The sequence below is a fragment of the Gossypium arboreum genome, chromosome 9 (genome assembly GCF_025698485.1).
Source record: "Gossypium arboreum isolate Shixiya-1 chromosome 9, ASM2569848v2, whole genome shotgun sequence".
Taxonomy (NCBI): domain Eukaryota; kingdom Viridiplantae; phylum Streptophyta; class Magnoliopsida; order Malvales; family Malvaceae; genus Gossypium; species Gossypium arboreum.
The window spans coordinates 65,739,311-65,761,117 of NC_069078.1; the positions used below are offsets into that span (position 1 = coordinate 65,739,311).

The following is a 21,807-nucleotide window of genomic DNA, read 5'->3' on the forward strand; positions in this document are numbered from 1 at the left end:
TTTATTTGGGTTAATATATCTAATCATACCTCAGTTTGGCACGAAAGTTCAATGTCATACTTATAATCTTTTTATAAATCTATGTCGTAATTTTTTTCACCCATGTCTCATAATTTTAGTATCTACTGTTATATTTAAGCTCCTAAAAAAATTATATCATGAATCAACTCGAATTAAAAGATCAATTCTTTTTATAAAATAATAAAGAGTAAATTACGACTAAGGTTACTAAATTATTAGTAAGTTTGCATTTCGATCACTCGACTTCAAAGAGTTACAAAATAGTAATTGAATTATTCAAAAATTTTTATTTAAGTCATTGGGTTGTTCAAATCGTTGTTGTATGACTTTCACTATTCGCATCACCTGCATCAACTTTAAATGTCACGAATCAACAAAGGAAAATCTAAATAACTTGGATCTAAGATATATTCTTCTACTCAATTAGTATTAATTCACCATACTGATCGTTAAATTGTTGTTTGGAGCTTGCTAGCTAAACTTAAAAAGATAAACTTAAAAGAAAATATTTGAATAATTCAATAATTATTTTATAACTTTTAAAGTCGAATGATCAAAATGTAATTTACTAATAATTTAATAACCTTGGGTGCAATTTATCCAATAATAAATACTATATTTATATTTATATTTTATATAAAAGTCATACAAATAAACTTATATATTCAAAATAAATCTAGAAGAATAAGCCCTAGATAGTGATATTCGAACTTAAAAAATCATGACACCCAAGATCAAAATTAATTTTTATATAAATATAATTTATACGTCATTATTTTCATATGTTCCAGAGTGTAACAAATTTAAATATGTTAATAGCCTGTCAATTGCGACCAAAAATTTATATTTAATTCCATATGTATAGAAAAAAAACAATATTTTAAATAACAAAAGAAAGTGTCCAGAACATAAAACTAATATGTTTTATCTATTTATTTTTAATAATTTTATCATAAATTTTAATTACATTTATTGTTTTTATATAATCTTTAGAACTATCGTACCCTTTTTATAAAACATAAATTTAAATTTTACTCTATTAATAACAACACTGTTAAAATTCAATCAGATGATATGTTAGATTTTTTTTCTATGTTCTTACTTCAACCAAAATCTTTTGTTGTTGTTTTTCTTTCTTTTGTCGTGTATTCTTGATTTTTTAAAATTGTTTATTAAATATAATATATCTAAAATTATGGCTAGTAAATTGGATAAGCGTTTTAGCTTTGGACTATTGACCCTTTGATGCCTATAATTGCTTTGCTTTTAATTGTCCTATTTCCTTTTTCGATCTGAAACCTAGAAAGAGGATTCTTTTCAAGTTTTTCAACTGATTTTTTTCAGACAGTCTTTTTTTTTTTTTTTTTAAATAACACTGTGTTTCATTTAAGGCCGACTAGAGTTTGTGATTTAAGTTAAAACAAAAGAACCAAAAAGAAAAAACATGTCTTCACTTAGAAGAAGAAAACCCATAAATGAATCTTCAGATTCAAAGCATAAAGCAGAAGAAGAAGACGAAGATCATGATGATGTTGATGCGGATGGTGATGATGATGTTAATGGCAAAAACAAGAAAACCCCATCAAAGATCAAGAAGAAACGTGGTGAGAAACCACCAAAACAACCCAAGTGGTCATGTATGGACACTTGCTGTTGGTTCATTGGTTGTATATGTATAACCTGGTGGCTCCTCTTGTTCCTTTACAATGCAATGCCGGCTTCATTCCCTCAGTATGTAACGGAAGCAATAACGGGTCCTTTACCCGACCCGCCTGGTGTTAAGCTCAAGAAAGAAGGGTTGGAAGCTAAGCACCCTGTGGTGTTTGTGCCTGGGATTGTCACTGGTGGACTTGAACTATGGGAAGGCCGTGAGTGTGCTGAAGGCTTGTTTAGGAAACGCCTTTGGGGTGGTACTTTTGGTGAAGTCTATAAAAGGTATCTAATCTCTTTTTGATGCTTTGCTTTCTTTTATTGGTAAGTTTTGTATGTGTGCTATCTAGCTAGAAATTAGGTGTAGTTTTATGATGATGTAAATGCTATTTTTAGGATTTTTTTGGTGATTTTTGTTCAACAAGTACTATTGATTTATGTTGGATGGTAAAGAGTCTTGTTTGTGAATCTTTGGTAATTAAGGTTAAGTGTCTACTTGGCATCAAGCTTCTGGGTTTTTGGTGTGGTTTTCTGGGTTTTGGATAAGGGTTTTTGTTTTTAGGATTGTATGTTGATTTTTGTTCAACAAGTGTCCACTTGCTATCCGTTTTTCCATGTTCGGAACCCCGGAAATTAGGTGAAGTTTGTTGTTTTGGATAAAGGGTTTTGGTGATTTGAATGCTGTTTTTAGGATTGTTTGTTGATTTTGTGACACAAAGCATTGTGATTATGTTGCATTTTTGGTTGTGCTTGTGGATGTTTGTTAATTAAAGTTTAAGTGTCTACTTGCTATCTGTTCTCCGGGGGTTTAAAACCCCAGAACTTAGGTATAGTTTTATGGATTCAGGGTATTGTTTTGGGATCTTGTTCAACAAGTATTGATGATTTATGTTGCGGTTTTGGTTGCATGCTAAAAGGTATAGTTGTGATTTTTTTTGGTAATTAAGGTTAAGTGTCTACTTTCAATCATTTTCCAGGTTCAGAACCCCTAAAACTGGGGGTATTTTGTGGTTTCGGATAAGGGGTATCGGTAAACGGTGATTAAAATGCTGTTTTTAGGATTGTTTGTTGATTCTGTACATTAGGTAAAGATGGTTTGATGTTGTGTTTTTGGTTGTGGGATAAAATATTTAGTTTCTGAACCTTTGGTAGTTAAGGTTCAAAACCCTGAAAATTAGGTGTAGTTTTATAGTCTCCGGTAAGGGGTACTGGTGATTTTAATGCTGTTTTTACAATTGTTTGTTAATTCTATGCAACATGTATTGGTGATTTCTGTAGGCAGTTTTGTTTGCCTGATAAAAGGTCTAGTTTGTGAATTTCTGGTAAATTCCGTCTTGATTACGGATTCAAGCCCCAGAAATAGCCTCCCTGTTTATAAACAGTAGGAAGGCTGCATATATTGGGAGATGCTGGATGTATCCGGAGCCTTTTGCATAACATTGGAGAATTTTCAAGTTTTATGGAAAGTTGAGAATTGATGTTTTGTTTTGATTTGACAACCCCGGAAACAGCCTCCATATTCTGTATTCATTTGATTTTTTCTCAATCTACTCTTCTCTTCACTCCGATTTTCAAAGTCATGCTGGGCCAACTACCTATGACCTATGTTGCTCTGACTATTCATATCCTTATCAGACACGTATCCATATCCAAGACACACCGAGTCTGATTAACATAGACCATAAGATATGCTTATATGGTTGTGAGGTGCCATCCATTTATTATTTGCTTCTTTTTTTGCATACCAGTTATTGTGCTTTTCTTGGTTTAGTAGACGAGACATGTTTGAGTTGGATCCATATCTTTACTCTTTCAATTGTGTGCCTTGCGTTTTAAATTGAAACACCAGGTTGCATGATGTATGAAAACAAAATGGAACCGAAATGACATGTTTAGCTTTTTTTTTTTTTTTTTTACCATAACCTGCAAGAGATTGATTCACTGGACTGAAAGCAACATTTATTTTGAATGTCAAGTGCATTACAGTTGTTTAAAGAACTTTTAATCTGGTAAAAATTGAAAAATATTATGTTGTATTAGAATAGGCCTATGGCAATTTGCTTGCTCCTTGTTCCAGTTCAATAGCATTTTGATTCGTAAGTGTTAGTTTTGTGACTAAGTTATGAACTCTTGGTGTTGCTCGGATAATCATTCTCCGTGGTTTTATTGGAATGCAGACCTCTATGCTGGGTGGAGCACATGTCATTGGATAATGAAACCGGATTAGATCCTTGTGGTATAAGAGTAAGGCCTGTCTCTGGCCTAGTGGCTGCAGATTACTTCGCTCCTGGATATTTTGTGTGGGCAGTTCTGATTGCTAACTTGGCTCGGATTGGATATGAGGATAAAACCATGTACATGGCTGCTTACGATTGGAGACTCTCATTTCAAAACACCGAGGTAAATTTTCCCCAACACGTTGGCAATGTGGTTCATTGATTGTGCACCTTTAAGATGTTGACATCTTTTGATTAATCAGGTACGTGATCAAACACTGAGCCGTATTAAGAGTAATATTGAACTGTTGGTTGCTACAAATGGAGGGAGAAAAGTTGTAGTCATTCCTCATTCGATGGGAGTTCTGTATTTCCTACACTTCATGAAGTGGGTTGAAGCACCTGCTCCGATGGGTGGTGGTGGTGGGCCAGATTGGTGTTCTAAGCATATTAAAGCCGTTGTTAACATTGGGGGGCCATTTCTCGGCGTTCCGAAAGCTATTGCTGGGCTTTTCTCAGCTGAAGCAAAGGATATTGCAGTTGCCAGGTACCTAACAAGTATACCTTCTCAGAAGTAACTAGTTCTAGCAACTGCGTATGTATCTTATGATGTTTCGTCTGTCATCTTATTATATCTTTTCTGAGCAAAAGCTTTGGAATTTGCACAGTATTGGGAAACTTTAAAGGTTTCATCAAGTACTAATTTGATTACTTTAAATAGGTCGTGAGTCGTGACAACACAAATGAAGCAGCATTTGCATTTAAAACCACATTTTTGTACGTATCCTTAGAAACACGATTATCTGTTGAGTTTTAAATATGCCGAAAGCAACACAACCATGGATCTCATTTACTCATTACTGTCATTAGTCCGTTTTCTGCTTTTGTAATAAATCAGTGTGTTATGTGGCTGATCATATATGTCGCGTCTTTCATGTTTAGGAAGAAGTTTTCAGTTTTCCTTGTCAAAGAGCATCCAGTAAACCTATATTCTTGAGCTCCAAAATTGGTAGATATGCAAGTTACTTATTAGTTGATAGTCTCAAATTATATCAGGAATTCTTAAATGTTAATTCTTTCTTACAAAAACGAACCTGCAATGCAGGGCTCTTGCACCCGGTTTTTTGGATAATGATATATTTCAGTTCCAAACATTGCAACATGTGATGAGAATGAGCCGGACTTGGGATTCGACCATGTCGATGATACCAAGAGGTGGGAATACAATATGGGGTGGTCTAGACTGGTCACCGGAGGAAGGAAATTCTTGTGCCAAAAAGAGAGAAAAGAAGAATGAGACTCAGATTGCTGACCAAGCTGGTTCCGAAAATGCAGTTTGTAAAGCTAAAAGTGCAAATTATGGCAGGATTATATCCTTTGGAAAAGATGTCGCCGAGGCACCTTCATCCGACATTGAGAGAATTGACTTCAGGGTAATTCATTTCTCTTGTAATCTTGGAGGTTCCCCTGTTAGCTTATTTGCTCGAGTGCAAGTTCAAGTCCATGTAACATAGCTAACTTACCTTGTTTTGCTGTATGACTGTTCTATATGGCAATGTTCAGGGTGCTATTAAGGGTCATAGTGCTGCAAACACGACTTGTAGAGACGTGTGGACGGAATACCATGACATGGGATTTGCTGGTATCAAAGCCGTTGCAGAGTATAAAACTTACACTGCTGATTCACTTGTTGACCTGCTTCATTTTGTTGCTCCAAAAATGATGGCTCGTGGTACCGCCCATTTCTCCTATGGAGTTGCAGACAATTTGGACGACCCCAAGTATAAACACTACAAGTATTGGTCAAACCCTTTGGAAACGAGGTGAGAATCTCTATTCCATTGTTTCATTTTGTTTCTTGTTGCCTTATATTTAACATTCAATTTCCCTTTTCGAGTAACTTTTTTGTTTCTCTATATCTCCTTTGGTTTTTTATCTTTAATCTGAATATGTGGCCTAAAAGTTGATAGAAGTCCAACCAACACTTATCTCTAAGTCCAAGTAACATAACTTCCGATTATTTTCTTGAATTCTACTTAATTTTCCTTTCAATTTGCGGTATATACGGGTACGATATAATGCACTTTCCAGGCCGTGAATTTTGTTTTACGTTTGATTGTATATGTAAACACTCATTAGGTTCGTAAATGTTTCCATAGGTTGCCGAACGCACCGGATATGGAAATCTATTCTCTGTATGGAGTTGGCCTACCAACTGAACGAGCATATGTGTACAAGTTATCACCTCATGCCGAGTGTAGCATTCCGTTTAAGATCGATACATCTGCCGATGATGAAGATACCTGCCTGAGAGACGGTGTGTATTCCGTGGACGGGGACGAGACAGTACCTGTTTTAAGTGCAGGTTTCATGTGCGCTAAAGGCTGGCGTGGTAAAACCCGATTTAATCCCTCCGGAATTCGAACATACATTAGGGAATACAATCATTTGCCTCCGGCCAACCTATTGGAAGGCCGTGGCACCCTTAGCGGTGCTCATGTAGATATCATGGGAAACTTTGCATTGATCGAAGATGTTATAAGGATTGCTGCTGGGGCTTCCGGTGAAGAACTAGGAGGGGATCAAGTTTATTCAAAGATCTTTAACTGGTCCGAGAATATCAACTTGCAACTGGTACATATATCGATCTTACTCCGACTCTTTATTTTTCTTGAAGTGTCCATATCCATATAAAGAACTAGATGAAAATCTTTGTACTTGTTTTCAATTTGTTTCATGTGTGCAGGACGAGGAGATTCCGGTACATTCGTCCAGTTGATCGGATGAAACAGCTTTGTATTGCTTGGTGTTTCTCGAACAAATGATGAACATAATGATCAAATATTATATGGAATTGGAGAAGTGATTGTTTGATAATGTTTAAACCAGGGATTGATTACTGGTTTGTAGATAACATTGTTTTAGCAGCTAAACTGTGACATAATTTTCAACAAACTGTGTTACTAAGCTTTGTGAAGTTTATATAAATTGCAGTGCTACACTGAGACCCCATTATTTTTCGTATTTTTTCTTTAATCATCCAACATTTTATTAGGAGTTTGAACTTTCTTGTAAATTGAGGATTGTTTATGTTTTTCTGGGTTTGTTTTTTTATTAGAGTTATTATTTCTATTTTAAAATATCAAAATTTGAATATTATCCAAATTTAGGCTATATGTGACACTTTATATCCAACTCGACCATTAAATCTGAGTGTATGGCATCATATTACGTTGTTACAACAACAAAATTAATTATAATCATTCTACTAAATATCTTATCTAATAATGTATATTAATATCACTAAGCAATGTCGTTATTTAAACTTAAATGATTTGACGTGTCTCGATTCAATTTGTGCCCATGAAGGCATTTATGAGACTCCGAAAGTGATTCAAGACTTAGTGCTGAAACAGTAGGTGAGATCGTGAGTGGAAACAAGGGACATAGTGATGTCCCTACAAGTTTCACGAGGTCGCGACGAGAAAAGAGGGTACCGATGTCGATGAGAGAATCGCAGTGTCTACACCTCACCTAACCCCAAGCATAATCATTTCCTGCCTATGGCTATTAGCACTATAGTTCTTATGTCCGAACATCAATTTAACATAATGGCAAAGGTTACACTAAACTCAAGTTCATCAATTCATAATTAAACAGTCTGGCAATCAATATATTTCTATTTGTTGTAGATAATGAAGTGATTAAACACATATATTCATCCTTACTAATTTATAAATCAAGCATTGAAATTTACTAAAAGGAATTTGATCAAGATCTGTGCACGAAAACAAATAAATTCTTACACGGAATAATGCATGCTCAGTAGTGTTCATATAACTTAGAAATCAATACATACATTTAAGTAAATTGACAAGCATAACAGAAAGATGCCATAAGCAGGTTAACTAACTTTACATTAACTTTGTTCATTACATAATTAATCACATAATTCATTTACCATTACACCCTCAGGATATTCATAATACATTATCGAATATCAAAATTGTCGATGCACCCTCAGAGTATTAGCATCTCGTTTCATATAATGTAAATCGATCTCAATATAAATACTTTAAGCATAATCAATAATTATTTATAGTTCATATTCGATTTATTATTTCGACCCTTATTAATTGACTTGGACTCAAGAATGGATACGTGGATCAATCTACCAACACACACCAGAATATGCTAACGGGGCATAAATGCACCAATCCCACCAACCATATTAAAATATGCTTGTAGCGACGTAAAATTTTTTTTATCTCGGTCGCTAATTGTGGCGATTTATTGAAAACTTGAAAGCTGAAGTTTGATTTTAAAATAAAGAGGGGAGTCGCCACCGATCCTTTTTATAGGTGTGATCGGACACCTAATAAATTTATTTTTAAAACAAAAAAAAGGCCGAGTTTAGGTCTACGTTAAAATCCAGAGAAAAAGTAGGATTCGGGAGTCGGTTACGCGCGAGGAAGGTATTAGCACCCTCGCGACACCCAAAATTGGTATCTTGTAAAGCACGTGTTGTCTTGATTTTCAAAAATACGAGTTCAATGTAACATTTAGTCGTGATCTAGTTGAAACACGAGAATTTTCAATTCTTTTGATTTTTGAGAAGGTCATACCGTTTTAACACGAGCCAATTGATGTTCACCCAACATAGCGATGAAATCGATGACTTAATGTTAAATCGGTATGTTGCCTTAATTATTGAAATCAATTAGAAAACAAGAATATGATTTTCGAAGTAATGCAAAGCAAAATTGATATGGAATAAAAATAAATAAATGAAAGAGCTAGGTATATATTGAAGCAAATAATCAATGTGACAATAATAATAAAGATGTATGCGATATTAAACGTAATACTAGAATTAAACATGAAATGGAAACAATGAATACATATACATAATAATGATATTAAGAATATGCACGTAGAATATATATATGTAAATAATAATAGTATTAGAAATATGCTATATAATATTTGAAATATATACATGATATGTATAAAATACAACATTTAGAAGGTATATATATACACATAATATATGAAAATACGTATACAATATAATGTTAAAACACTTATATAATATATACATACATAATTATAATGTTGAAAGAAAACATAACAATATTAATAACAATACTAATATTACATAGATATATACCTATATATATATTAAAGATATACACATGTATAATAAAATACATGAATAATATGATATTAAAAATATATCTATGTAATACATATAATAAAAATAATAATACACATAATACACATAGTATAAGAATATAAGAGTACTAAAAACATTTACATAATAGTATGAAAAATACGTACATAATGCAAAGTTAAAAATAATATATGAAATATATATACATAATATCTATTAAAAGAATATACACGTAATATATACACATGTATTAAAAATAATAATGATATTTAAAAATAATTATTAACAATGTTACATAACAGTATATCTATATGAATGTTAAAATATTTATTGAAACTAAAACTAATACTAATAGTAGTAAAACTAATAATATAATATAATATAAAAATAGGTAATTGATAACACTATGATATGAATACGTATATAAAAATACATGCCCAAAATTCAATAATAATAATGATACTAGCAATAATAATGAAACACACATAAATAAATAAAATATAATAATAATACTAAAATAAAGTAAATAAAAAATACTATATATAGATATATATACAATAATATAAAAATGTGATAAAAAAATGTACATAAGGTCGTGTAAAATATATAACTATGACACTAAAGTATATACATGATATATATGAAAACATAATATAGCATTAGAAATACATATTAGAAATGTCTCCACGTAATATAGGATGAAAAAATATACATAAATAATAAACAATGAATAAATATAATGAATATAGTAAATATGAAAATAAAAAGGAGAAAATATAATATATGAACAAAAACTAGGTATAATAATGATATAAAGAAAATAAACAATAATATGTTAAAAATAAATTATAATAATATACAATAGTAGAAAGCATGTCTATACGTATTTAATAAAATATATATTAATAATAATAATAAGGATAATATAAGTGTATATACGAAATAGTAAATATATATATATATATATATAACTAATAGTATCAAAATATATACATGATAGTATAAAAAATAATATTAGCAAATATATGTACATAATATATATATATAAAAATATATACATAATATAGTATTAAAATATATGTACATAATATATACTTATTAGAGATAATAACAATGCTACAAGACAATTGTTATATAAATACACATACATACATGAAATATGTTTACATATATAATAAATTATATATTGATATTAGTCATAATAATAATCAATTTATTTAATCATAAAGTAATAAAAATAACTAAAAAGGGATTAAATTGAACTAAAAACAACATATTTGGGGCGAAATTGAAATAAAAATAAAAGGAAAGGACTATCTTGAACACGCGCGGAAACAGTGGGGGGCCAAAAGGGCAATTTGCCCAAGCCTTTAAAATGCACAGCATTGAGCGGGATTAAATTGCGAAACGCTACAAACTTTAGGGCCAATTTATAAATACATATAAACTAAATTGTAGAACGTTTAAAAAGCGGAAGGGTCATTCGCGCAATTAGACCCTTTCGCAAAAACACGCGGATCCTTGGAGCGGGTCGGGTCAACAAGTGGGTTAGGCCAAAACAACGCCGTTTTGGGGCTAAAGAGCAGCCCCCAAAACGACGTCGTTTTGGCGGGCTATATAAGGCCTAAAATTAACAAAAAAAATCATTTGGTGAGGGAGAAAGAAAAAAAGAAGAGAGAAGGGAGAGAGAAGGGTGGGGAAGGGGATTTTCGGTGGGGAGTCCGATCACCGGACCACCGTCGGCGTCGACGCCGGTCACCGTACACGGTGGCCGAAAAGGTAATTTTTTTATTATATTTTTTGCTTAATAATATAGTATATATATATTTGAATATATTAGAATATAGAAGGGTAAAAGAAAAGCAAAAGAAGAAAAAACAGATTCGGTAATAGGAAAGAAAATAGATTTTAATCACACCTCTTGATGCCGATCTTGATTTGAACAATCTTTTTTATTGATCTATTGTTGTTGTTTTTTTAAAACTAATGCATGTGTTGTATTTTTTCTTCCTGAACTGTTGAAAAAAAAGAAAAAAAAACTTTTCCCCCAAAACGAATTTCATTCGGCTTTATAGCCTATTTGGTCACATTGTCTGTTTCCTTCTTGTTGCTGTTGCGTGTCCTTCTTGCTTTGCAGGTGGAGCAGGTGGTGGATGTAGCAGACGACATAGGGTGTTGCAATGGGACGTTGTCGGCGCTGAGGGCAAGTGGGGGCTGATTAGGGTTAGGGTATTGGGTAAAGGTTAGTGGGCTAGGTTGGTTTAGGTTAGTGGGTATAGGTTAGTGGGCTTCTGAATTTGGTTCAAAAGGGTTAAGGGGTTTAGGGCATTATTATGTATTTGGGCTCGGGTCATTTATAAAGTAAATGGGTCAAGGGTATTGGGTTTAATTTGTAAAGGTTTAACATCGGGCCCGGGCAATTTGGGCTTATACAATGCTAATACCTACAAAGTATTTGAGCTGGTGATACGTTCTCAATCTTAAGGTATTAGAGGATTATAACATAATAATACTGTAGCACCCCAAACCCGGCCCAGAAGTTATGGCCGGATCCGGCATGCCACATCAAAAACGTAAAAAAAAAATTTCCATTCTAAGTCCAGAAAATCGTACCTGATGTTCAAAAGATTAATTTAAGGATTAAAGTGAATGGAAGTCGTGCACCGTAGGAAACCGGAAAAGAGGTGGTGAGTCCATCTGATCGCTTAAGTACCAAGCTCCTTCGGATCCAATCCTAGACATGCATACCGCCATTGCCACACCTTAACGTCATGGATATTTCTAAGAAACCGATTTGATTAAGTCATTTTAGGAAAAGTGATTAATTTTGGAAAATACTTTCATTGCGGAAGCTTTGCTTGTTGTCGAGTTATTTTGAAATCAATTGTTGTTTTTGAAAAGCGCCCTAAAGCTATCCAATTTCAACAGCTTAAAATAAGTAATACCTATCTTAGTAATACATATTAAAACCATCAAAAATAATTAAGCGGCCTTATTACATTTAAAACCCAAAACTTCAAACGTAAATAAAAGGATGTCCAGTTCACGGAAGAAAATCAAACTTTCGAACCGGTGGCCACTCGAATTCCCTCACGACTCCAAGCCCACTATGGTTGGGGATTTCTGTGTGGATGAAAATAAAAGGGTGAGTTTGGGAAACTCAGTGTGTAAGGAAAACCCATTCAAAGCCCAAGTCACTCAAGCCTATTGGGCCTAAGCCCATTCAGTAATCAGTGGTCTGGGCGAGCCCTTTCAGATTACAATAAACGGGCCTTAGCCCTTATTCAGATAATGAAGATGGCCCATAGGCCCATTTCAAAATACATGCAACATCAAGAAACATATGCAAACCCATTTGGGAGACTACTCAACCCACCAACCACTACACTCCACCCGTACCAGCCATACACTCCATGTGGGGAATAGCTCAACCCACCCATTTAACACTCCACAGATTTGCGACCATCTTCGCTCAGATTATCATAAGAATTGAGGCAAAGCCTCCAAGACGTGGACAAGCCACTTTCAGTACTTCCTCCGTCAATATCCCAGTCCCATGCATCGATAATAACAACATGGCATGCAAGAAATAACAACAATCAAACATGCATTTAGGTCAATTTAACCTAGAGGTATTTGGTAATTTATCTCCTAGGGTAAAACGTAAATTTTCCACTTTTAAAGGTATTTCAGCAATTTATCTATTTTAGGGTTTTTCATGCATATTCCTACCTTTCACGTACTAATGTAATCACTACCGAGGGTTCTTACCGAATTGGGCTGTTGGCCCATCATTCCAATTTTGGCCCATTAAGCCCAAAAATATCGAGGGCACGTAAATCATGCACTTTGCAGTCCAAACATTGCAACTTACCTAAAACATTAATCGATTTACCTCACGAGCATTCGCACACTCGCAAATCTACAAAATACCGGTTTTCGGCATTTCAGCTTTTCGACTTTTGCCGATCTAGACTAAGAAAGAGGGTGTTAGTTACACACATTTGCGACGATATCTTGTGAGATCCACACACGAAGTGCCTACAATTGGATTACTAACACGTTAATCTAACTATTCAAATACGAACTACGATTAACCCCTTACAATATTCAGCCAACCACACCTACAGATCATAGTAAGCTTATAAGAAATCAATAAGCAACTCATTAACAAATTTTTGTCAATGTTTACCACATAATCATAATTTCACTGCAAGCTGTCTTCCTGAGCAACAGTCACTAAATCATTTATAACTGGAGCTACGAAACTCCAAATCAAGTGCCGTTAATTTTCCCTGAAAATAGACTCATATATCTTTTATCCATAAAATTTTCAGAATTTTTGGTATGGCCAATCAATACCAGATTTTTCTTAAAGTTTCCCATGTTTCACTGTTTGACTAATTGGACCACTCTTCATTACGAATCAAATTTCTCATTGTACAGAATTCAAAATATGTTCTTGTTTATTTCATTAGAAACTAGACTCAATAAGCTTTAATTACATAGTTTATTCAGCTTCTAATTCATCTCCCACAATTTATGGTGATTTTCCAAAGTCATGTTACTGCTGCTGTCCCAAGCAGATTTATTACCAAATCACTCTTTCACACATACCTTGCATGCATGTGATTTAAACATGTATATCACCAATCAATCATCACATATCTATGATTTTACTTAAGTATAATCTCCATTTCATCATTTTAAAGCACAACATGTTAGCTGATTTTTCCCTTTAACATCTAAGGCACATGCATGCTCATTTGTTTGGCTCAACTTCACCTATCTTCCATTTTTCATCAAAAGAACATGAAACAACAACCATTTCCTTCATTTTAATTCATGACTAAATGCTCACAACACAACTAAAAATCAAAATATATTTTAAGAGTTAAGGTAGAATCAAGAAGAACTCATGAACCTCAAAATAGAAGCAAGGTACCAAGAACTTACCTTCAATTTTCCTCCTCCTAATGACCAAATACTCAAGAGCTTTCTCCTCTCCTTTCTCTTCTCTAACTTTCAGCTATGATGAACAAAGATGGATAAAACTTTGTTCTTTTCACCCCTTTTTCTTTTAATAAAACTTCATATTTCATCCATTTAATTCTTTAATACAAAAGACATGATATTCTTATCATGAAACATTTACCTAACCCATTATCATGAAACATTTACCTAACCCATTATCATGGAACATTTACCTAACCTATTATCATGAAACATTTACCTAACCCATTATCATGGAACATTTACCTAACCTATTATCAATTTGTATCAATTTGTACCATAAATTATGGATATCAAGTGTACATTTTGTCTACAACAACATGATGGCTGGCCACTTCATGTAAAATGGGAGGTTTGTCATGCAAATCCTCCTATTTTGCACTCTTATTTATTTGGCCACTTCAATTTAGCCTATAGCATTTTCAAACATTTTCACATAGGTCCTATTTCATCATTTCACCCCATTTTTCTTATGGAACAAAAATTAACTAAAATTGCCGGGTTCTATCTTAAGCTTGGGCCTTCTAGAGGCCCACTAACATAATTAAACCTATGCCAACATTCACAGGATTCCCGAAAATTGGGGCGTTACAAATACACGCTCAATACAAGATCTCTCACCTACAAAACGGATCTTATGACATGTCAACTATACACGTAACTTTATTTGATACTGTCAGTAGGGCATGATTGATTATTAACCACCATTAAAACATATTATAATTCAAATTAACATAGCACTATCACAATGCAATCTCATAGTCACAAACATTCAAGTATACATTTCAAACATAAATCATTCGACTCAATTGATCAAGTTTATACGTACTTCAAATCGTGTTTGATATTAATATTATTCAACTATATTAAACTACTTATTTAAGCATAATTTGAAGTCAAATTATGAGAGCAAAATAGGAATGACTACTCGTCGACTAAGGGTGTACATAATTCAACTTTAACCAAATTAACCAATTGAACTAAATTATTCGATTAATCGGTTGGCCATTGAATCTAATTCAGTCGGGAATTGGTTAAGGGTTTTTTGAAATTTTGGATAATGGTTAGGTCGGTTTGAAATTGGGTAATTAACCGAATTAACCAAAATCATTAATAATAAAATGTTATAGGCCCAATATATTAGATAGGTCCAATATATTACGTAAGCCCAAAATATAAAAAATTAAAAATGATTTTAACACTAATTAGATTTATAAAATTATTATAATGAGCTTAAAATCATAGTAGATTTTTATATTTTTAAACTAAAAATAAAATAAAAGAAAGAAGCTGTAATATTTTTTCCATTGTCAAACTCAAAACAAAGTTTGGGACGGGTGGGTGCCGCTTGACATCAAACCATCTTCTATTCTTCTTGACTTCTTCGAATATTTCGAACTTTTTTTCTTTTTCATTTCATCCTCAAGTCTCAAACTTTATTGTTTTTAATGTAGAATTTATTATGATGGTTTTAAATTAGTGTTGTTATTGTGTTATTTGTTATTTTTTTTAAAATTAAAAGCAAAGAAAAATACCATTGCAATGATATTTTTTTATGCTTCAAATTTATTTGAACAAAACAAAAACATGTAAAAATTTCGATTAATTTAGTTAACTGCTCAAATTAATCGAAATTATTTTGATTAGTTAAAAGATTTTGAAACTTTTTTGGTTTGGTTAATGATTAATACTTTTATGGTTTTAGTTAATTCGGTTCGGGTATTAATTGAGTCGACTGTTTGAACACCCCTATCGTGAACAACTTTTTCTTTTCTCTTATCTCTCGATGTCTCGGCGTCGTCTTTAGCTATGTTCAATAAATTAAATTACAAAAATTCATTAGTCTCATACATTACACATTGAGGCGTAAAAATTAAACATGAAATGCACTTGTTCAATTTAATCCCTCAAAACCCCCTAAAATCTGAAACGCTCGTTTCTCACGAGTTACCCAGTCGAATTTAAATCTGACTTCGTAAATATACTACAAGGACCTTAATTATCATTCTATAACATAAACTTCCAACAATTTTCATTCTATTCAATTTGATCCTAATGTCACATAATTACCCATGTAATCTACTCTCAGTTCAAGCTCAAATCAACATTACTCACTATATTCTAAAGCTTATACAGCTATGTAAATCATGATTTTCAAGCTCCCAATTCACTAATACTCGATAATGGCAGCTTGAATAAAACTTAGCAATAAAAAGAAAAACTAACACTTGAGCTAATTAAGGTTAGATGATTAAAAATGAAAATGAAATATTTTTCTTTTGTTTTATGCTTTCTCTCTTCCACCATCATTTAATCGCACACTTTGCTTTAATTAACTAATTTAATATAATTAAGACATCAAATAAATGTTCATGATTTGCTCATAAAATAGTTAGTGGCAATGGATGGAAGAGATCATTCCGAAGCACTAAGTATGAATTGCTCAACGGTTTAATTGTTCTTTGGTCCTTGGCTTAATTGCTAGCTAAGATTGCTCTTTGGTCCTTGGCTTAATTGCTAGCTAAGGACTTGTTCAATGCTTCAATCAAATTTCTTCTTTCTACTCACCTAACCATTTAGTCCCTCTACTATAAATTTAATAGTTTAATCAATTCTATTTCTTAATCCAATTGCCTCGTATATTTCTCGTTTCGACATTTCGAACGGCTCGACTTAACCAAATTAGTCTTAACCCTGACATTTCCAATCAACATAAATTGATTGTTGTGCTTACTTTTTTTTAGGGGTCAAAAGAAGTATCTAAACAATCAATTTCGTCATATTTACCCAAAACATGCTATCATCTAATAACAACGTGATACGTGACATGTTTTTAACGGACATTCCACCCTCCTCGAGTAAAATGAGATAATATTAATAGTTTAAATACTACTTTTGACCCCTAAAGAAAAGCTTTAGGTATTTAAATGAAAAAATTGATATAATCTAATCACCTTTATAACTAAACATGTTTGAAGTTGGAAAAAAGCAAATAAGATATGATATCTACAAATATTCGAGTCTACATTATCTATTAAAAGGTGAAAGAATACGCTTATTAATTTTATTATTAAATAGGAAGTTGAGGAAGGTTGGATCAACCCAAATTTGATGAATGAATAGGTTTAATTATGATAAAAGAAAATAAACAAGGAATAAAGTTATTGTTAGAATTGTAAATAATATCTAATATAAAATTAGAACTGTAAACCAGGATCTATCATGTCAAATCATCAAGAATAAATAAATAACAGAACTAGATGTGGAAGCATACTTGAATCCATGGATTCCTTGAAATTATATGGATCTTGGGGTTTTGATCTTCCAAATTAGCACATAAGAAATTTAGAGAATATTTGCTCTCTCTTTCCTAATGATAGGATATTAGAAAAGATATCTTGTATATAATTTGGAGACCATAACCCTAATATTTATAACCTTGGCATATTAGTTCTAATCAAATTCTAATTAGCCCATCATTAATCAGAATTTGATTAGAACTCAATTACTAGAATATCTACACATATTTGACCCGTACTTTATTTAATAATTAAAGCCCAATAAAATTTTAACCAAATTAGATCACTTTTAATTTGGGCTAACCTATCATGATAGTAAATAATAACATGTAATTACCCTTATTATATATGTGATGTCCAAATTTTACAACAATCTCCCACTTGGACCACATATATACTAATTACTCTATAATTACATGTCATTATATAACCCTATGAGCTTAAAATTTTACTATCATATCCAAAAGGTATTTCGAACAATCTCGTCCATTAATTATGTTAACATAGAACCAAGACGACTTTCGTTACATATATTGTAATTAAATTCATCCACGATCACGTATATTAACACAACCAAATGACATAGATCAAGTATGGATGTGTAGCATGGAAATTACATGCAATATGATCTAAACATATCTATTTCCAATTGGTCCTCCTTAGTGAGATCAAACCTTACCAAAATCAGAGTGTGAATAAACCAAATAAACTTTATTTCTGGAGAAAATAAACTTAATATCTTTAAACTGAAATAACTAAAAATGTGACTATAACATAAAAGCATTTAAAAATACAAACTTCCACTAAAACCAAATATCCTTCAAATGACATTACACCCATATGAGCAGTGTGCTCTTATAAAACCTTAAGTGTAGCGGATCCGCAATCATTGGGTTTGTCCTAATATGCTTTATAAGCACCTAACCACTCTGAACTTTTACTTTAACAACCAAGAACTTAAAGTCTATGTATTTTTACTTTGATGTGCTCATGTTGCTATTGGAATAAAAGACTGAAATTTGTTTTCACAATTTGCACCTTAGTGACAAAATCTTATATCCATATTCCATCAAAATCGGAGTCATATACCTGATGATCTCTAACTGATTAAACCTCTGATATGTGAGCATGTAATCTTTTGTTCTCTGAAAATACCTTATAACCCCCTTGGATGCTATCCAATGGTCCAAACCAGGGTTGCTTAAAATATCTGCCTAATATCCCAATAATGTACACAATATTCCAATGTATAAAAACCTGAACATACATTAGACTTTCTACTGCTAAAATGTAAAAAATCTAATGCATTTTTTTTGTAATCTCAAAATCATTCTTAGGGCATTGATTGATGCTATACTTATTATTGACAAGCGGTATGTCATTAACATATAAAACCAAATATAGAACCTTACTCCCACTAAACTTATGGTATATACGGTAATCAATAAACTACATCTCTAAACTGAATGAGATAATCATTTGGTAAAATTTGTAATATTATTGACGAGAAGTTTGCTTAAGCCCATATATGAAGTTCTTTGTAAATCATTAAATTTGCATCATTAGACACAAAGTTTTCTAATTGCACCATATAAATGTATGATCAATGTTACCATTGAGAAACCATTAACTTAAAATTCATTTGATGTAGCTTAATGTCAAAATATTCCACTAAAGCCATTATAACCCTTTCTCTAGTGGACCTTTTTAATGACATTTATTCTTGAGGTTGTTGAGTTTGTTCTTCTGGAACAATTACCTTATCTTGAATAGGGAGTTGTTTAACATTGTCGTATTAAGGTTCTAGATTCACTTCTTAATCAATGATAGGCATGTGAACCTAAACATCATCAAAAGTGATAGTAGGAACTGAGTTAGAAGTTAATTCCTCCTTAAAAGCAATGTCTCTAACATTATTTCTCCCTCCAAACTCAACATTCTAAAAGAATGTTGCAATTCTCGTCTCAAAAATATTCCTAATTGTGGGATCATAAAACTCATAGCCCTTAGATCGTTCAGAATTTCTTAACCCTTAACTTTATAGACATCAAAGAAGTTAGAAGTGATGTCATTTCGATTTATCGTTTTTAGCAAAACGTTTCTTAATTTTGTCAAGGAAACCTTGGATTGAGTAATCTTTTCATATTCTATGCCCCTAAAGGCTTCTAAAATGTTGTGCTTCATGTTCATTAGACTATTGCAATTTGAACGATCCCACCTCTCAAAATCCTTTTTAGCATAAGGGGTGTTTTCCGTAGTGAGAGATGCAGGTTGTTCTTCCCTTAGTGCAATGTCTATGTTCATACAACCAAACACTATAAGTAAGTGCCTTTTCCATTCATTGAAATTAGTCCCATTAAGCATGGGTATAGAATTTATATTAGTAGATATTGTGGCAGTAGAAGATGAATTAGCTAAATATAGAATAAAAAATAAGCTCACATCAATATTCATAAGTAAACAATAAATTCAAGATAATGGCTAATCCCATCTCAAGATATCAAACACAACATTAATATCAAGTTTTTGGACAGTAATATTAACAGCAGTACTCTTGTTGTAGCAATCAAACATTGACAATAAATTATGTCAAACAATTAATTAATCTTTGGACTAACTTATTGCTCACATAAAATATCTTATAATTGTCACACATTTATCATCACAGATGTCGTTGAAATTCTGCCAAATATTAACTTACCTTTGGGTTAATTAATAAACGCGTGAATCACAAAAACATATAATCATCTTAATATTTCAAATAAACTAATCTACACAAAAGAGGTCACTATGGCGACATTTTGTTTCAACTAATCTATTTAAAATATTAGACATCCTTAATTAAAACCCAAAGCCAAAATTTGAATTTATTTGTTTGAAATATTTCTTTTAATTTCATCTTTCAATCAAATTAAAAGATACTAGTATATATATGTATATATAGTTATCCCAAAATAACATACAATGATGTTGACAAATATAATAATAGTTGAATAAATTATAAACCATAAACAACTTCACATAAGACTTCAAATTTAAACCAAAATAATTTGAATAAAGGTAAACCTCATCTTAAGATATTGGACACTCCATTAGTATTTCATCTTTGGACAAAATATTAACTTGTAAGTGATATCTTGGTGTAGTAATCAAACATTGACAATAAGAACATGCCGAACAATAAATCTTCCTTTGGGTCAATTTATTACTCACATGTAAAACCGAATAATCGTCACATGTTTATCACCATAGTTACACATGTAATATTATTAACCTTGATTTGGGCCGATCAATATCAACATAACTTAAGTTACATGTACAAAAACTTTTATATTTTAAAACAAAATAATTTATACAAAAAAAATCACTTTGGTGACTTATTGCTTCAATTAAGTTATTTTAAAATATATATAAGCATACCAATATTCAAATTTAAAATTTCCCCAATAGTCAAATGTCAAAACTATTTTTTATTACTTTATAGACTCAAATAACCCAAAATAAGGTTATCTAAATAGCACAATAAAAACCCTAAAACCTTAATCTTTAACGATATATATATTTTAACTATATATGTCAAAACCGAACGGAAAATAATGTAGTGATTCAATGCCAAATAATTAACAAGTACATGTATTCATAATTTTGGCATAGACAAAACACCAAAGCAATTCACATATATATGTATATCTAAAATCAAATAGAAAAAAAACTTACCCTACATGTATCACGTAAATCCTAACTTGTATTTATGATTAAACAGAAATTCAAATAAATACTTGAAATAAAAACTTCAAGTCAATATATATCTCATAAATAAATCCGTAATAGTTGACATACCCCATAATTCATACCATAGACTAATACATATATGTTTATATCTTGGCAGCATAGAAAATTGAAATTCATTGACTAATATTAATAACTTAAAAATAAGCAATTATGCCAAGAAAAGGAATCAAAATAGGCGGCACAATTCGTAAATTTCAACAGCAACTATGATGCAAAACGTTAAACATTAAAGATTAATTTATCTTGCACCAAAGCACTCATAAAATTGAATATATAACCATAAAAAAATTAACTTCAATGATATCCATCAAAACTTAATTTCACCAATTAAGCTATAAAAGATATCTTATTGAATAATGGTTATAAACACCTATTCACGCCAACTATAATCATGCATTAATCCTCAAAATCATTGATATGCATATAATATATATACACACAATTATAATAATATAAAAATAATATTGGCTTGCCTTACATATTTCATGTAAACTCAAATTTATATTTATGGCCAAAGACATTATCATAAAACTTTTTTATACACACAAATACTTAAAAAATCCATAACCACAAAATATAAAATAATCCCAAATTATATAAAAGCCTTTATATGCCTAACTACTTATGAAAATTCATAACAACC

General features: G+C 31.7%; 1 protein-coding gene across 2 annotated transcripts; it reads left to right on the forward strand.

The window, feature by feature from the left end:
* The first annotated feature begins 1,037 nt into the window (after positions 1–1,037).
* On the forward strand, positions 1,038–7,035 carry LOC108456991 (phospholipid:diacylglycerol acyltransferase 1-like). Of its 2 annotated transcripts, none has more exons than XM_017755779.2 (7): positions 1,038–1,956; positions 3,849–4,071; positions 4,151–4,434; positions 4,993–5,320; positions 5,451–5,710; positions 6,047–6,521; positions 6,634–7,035. In XM_017755779.2, the coding sequence occupies exons 1-7, from the start codon at positions 1,466–1,468 to the stop codon at positions 6,664–6,666; spliced, it is 2,094 nt and encodes a 697-aa protein (XP_017611268.1). In that variant the 5' UTR covers positions 1,038–1,465; the 3' UTR covers positions 6,667–7,035. The 2 variants fall into 2 exon arrangements, with proteins under 2 accessions (XP_017611268.1, XP_052875530.1); XM_053019570.1 differs by lacking the exon at positions 1,038–1,956 and adding an exon at positions 2,097–2,308.
* The last annotated feature ends 14,772 nt before the right edge of the window (positions 7,036–21,807 follow it).

What these genes read in the sequence shown, in the direction of transcription:
- LOC108456991 (XM_017755779.2), top strand. Translation starts at nt 1,466, where the DNA reads ATGTCTTCACTTAGAAGAAGAAAACCCATAAATGAATCTTCAGATTCA. An exon ending in TCTCATTTCAAAACACCGAG is followed by an intron (nt 4,072 to 4,150) that starts GTAAATTTTCCC and finishes TTGATTAATCAG; the next exon opens with GTACGTGATCAAACACTGAG. An exon ending in AAGGATATTGCAGTTGCCAG is followed by an intron (nt 4,435 to 4,992) that starts GTACCTAACAAG and finishes CCTGCAATGCAG; the next exon opens with GGCTCTTGCACCCGGTTTTT.